Source organism: Anastrepha ludens, chromosome X (genome assembly GCF_028408465.1).
Source record: "Anastrepha ludens isolate Willacy chromosome X, idAnaLude1.1, whole genome shotgun sequence".
Taxonomy (NCBI): Eukaryota; Metazoa; Arthropoda; class Insecta; order Diptera; family Tephritidae; genus Anastrepha; species Anastrepha ludens.
The window spans coordinates 38,821,353-38,823,690 of NC_071503.1; the positions used below are offsets into that span (position 1 = coordinate 38,821,353).

At 36.1% G+C, this 2,338-nt stretch overlaps 1 protein-coding gene across 1 annotated transcript; it reads right to left on the reverse strand.

Annotated features, from left to right (window-relative positions):
- Nucleotides 1–351: 351 nt before the first annotated feature.
- LOC128869565 (uncharacterized) lies at nt 352–1,806 on the reverse strand. Its single transcript, XM_054112142.1, has 2 exons — nt 675–1,806; nt 352–615 (listed from the first exon to the last, which is right to left on the reverse strand). The coding sequence occupies exon 1, from the start codon at nt 1,784–1,786 to the stop codon at nt 731–733; it is 1,056 nt and encodes a 351-aa protein (XP_053968117.1). The 5' UTR covers nt 1,787–1,806; the 3' UTR covers nt 352–615; nt 675–730.
- Between the last annotated feature and the right edge of the window lie 532 nt (nt 1,807–2,338).

Sequence of the window (2,338 nt, forward strand, 5' to 3'; positions counted from 1 at the left end):
TATATGCGCGTTTGCTTTTGCATGTCCATAGGAACGATTTTTCATATGCAGATATTTATTTTATTGAGCTGAACGAATATATTGATATTGTAATGAAATCCTGTCAATTATATTATTGGTATATGTTTCTTTAAGATCCTCTTACCAAATAAATATTGTTATCCTTAAGAAAATGAAATACTATTTTTTTTTAGTTTTAATTTTTTATTTTTATTCACAAGTAATTTAAGTAATCTTATATGTACACGTATATATATTACAATGCTATAAATAATAGGTATTTACATTTCCTGAAATGAAAAAAAAAATATAAAATTGAGAAAGCACGAATTACGAAATTGTTTTCATACTATAACAATTTCTCACACGACTTCGATATTGACATCGATTAAGTCATTGCGATTTACCTGATTTTTAAAACACTACTCTCAATCCATCATGATTAAGAAAAAATTGTAGTGCTTAAAAATCTAGGCTCGGGTGCTAGCTGAAAGAGAAGAAAAAATAAAAAAGAAACCTGTAAAATAGACTAAAAAATAGAGAAAACCTGAAACGGAAAATACCTGTAAAATATATAAATAAAAAAAAACCTGAAATATAGAAAAGTGGAAAACCCTGAAATAAAAGAATAGGTATCATCATATGCAAAAGATAGCTAATAGATTATTAATTACCTGTGTGAACGGCGAATCTCTTTTCGTGGGGCCCTGGCTTACAACCTACTTACAACCTACAGCTTTTTTAATTTATTTTGTAGTTTTCTTTCTTTGACTTTATTGACCTCATTTCGCAAGAGCCACTTTGCATTCTTGAATAAAAGGACAGTTAAGAGAAAATCTAATAGCTTCTCGCGATGATCTCTACACTCGCCAGATCCTACAAACCAGTCGGGAAACACTTTTTGTGTTTTTTCTTTTAGAGCGGACAACATTAAACACCTAAGACCTGCAATGTGGGCATATTTTGCGAAGAGCTGACGGTACCACACCATTTGGAGTCGACACACTTCGAAAACCCTGTCTTCAGGATTGACAAGCCTTAAATCGCTGTCATCCGTGAAGTTTTTTGATCTTATCAGGGCTTCTGAATGCAACTTCAGCTCCCCTTTGGTTTTCGTCATGGCGTGGGTGCACTTTTCACATTTCAACTTGCACAGCATTTTCTGGTAAATACCATAGCCTGTGAAGTAACGCTGCACTTGTACCTCAGCTTCATCACTTTCTTCAGCAAAATGTATGTCTTCCACATCAATCTCTTCTAAAACGAGATCCTCATTTCGCTGGTCTCCTACCTCTGTCTCAAGATGACGATCCTCGGGGCCTATATACCAATCTAAATTTACATCGTCATCATCTGCACAATTAGAACCTTTCTTCTCAAATCTCTGGCGTAAAATTTTCATTGAGATCAGTCGCGCAACTATGTATTGAATTTCGTGAGCTGAGGGATGGGTATTCATACCCTGACTAGCTCGTATGCGATAGAAAAAGTTTTCTAACGCATCTTGATTTATTTTCCCGGTGAAAATAAATTTGAGGGAGCTGTGCTCAATGAAAAGTTCCTCGCATAACTTTTGCATCGCTGAAATCGTTATGCGGAAACCTTCGATGCACTGCACGCGTACGTTTTCCGGCAACTTGAATGACCGCAAAAAATCTAGATGTTCATTCAATCTATCAATTTTTTTGCTGTCACCCCGCCTAATCGGACATTTTGAAGGATTTTTCGACTGGAATCTTTTTGCATCCAATTCATCGAACAGATCATTCATTTTTTTAACGAACATCTGTGTGGGCTTAGCGCATTTTATCACATAGTCGTCACTGCCTAATAAATTTTGGGACAAGGCCATGTCGATACCAGAGGCTATCGAATTGCTCAGGACCTGAGTCGCGCGTGAAACGTTCATTTTATCCATAAAATTGGGATATATATGGGCCTCCGTTAGTTTCGGACAAATTTTAAAATGGGGATTCATTTGATCTATATCAAACAATTTTTTGATCACCTGGAAGCTTGCCACTCCATCTGATGTTAAGATGTCATATTTCATCAAGGTATTTCGGACGGACTTTATCAAGTGACAGTAATCGAACATGCAAAAAATTTTTGTGCCTTCGTGCACGTAAAAGGGGCTATCCTCATAAATCCCTAAAGATTTAAAGATACTACTGTTGGAGGGCCCTTGATCGCAAACTATACCTTTCAAATTTAACCCCATTTTTTTTAGTTGTGCGACATTTTTGTCCAAAATGGACATCAATGTCTCCGTACGTATACCACCACTGGAGATATAATACGAAAACACGTATTTCCATTTGGAGCACAATCCCTTAAC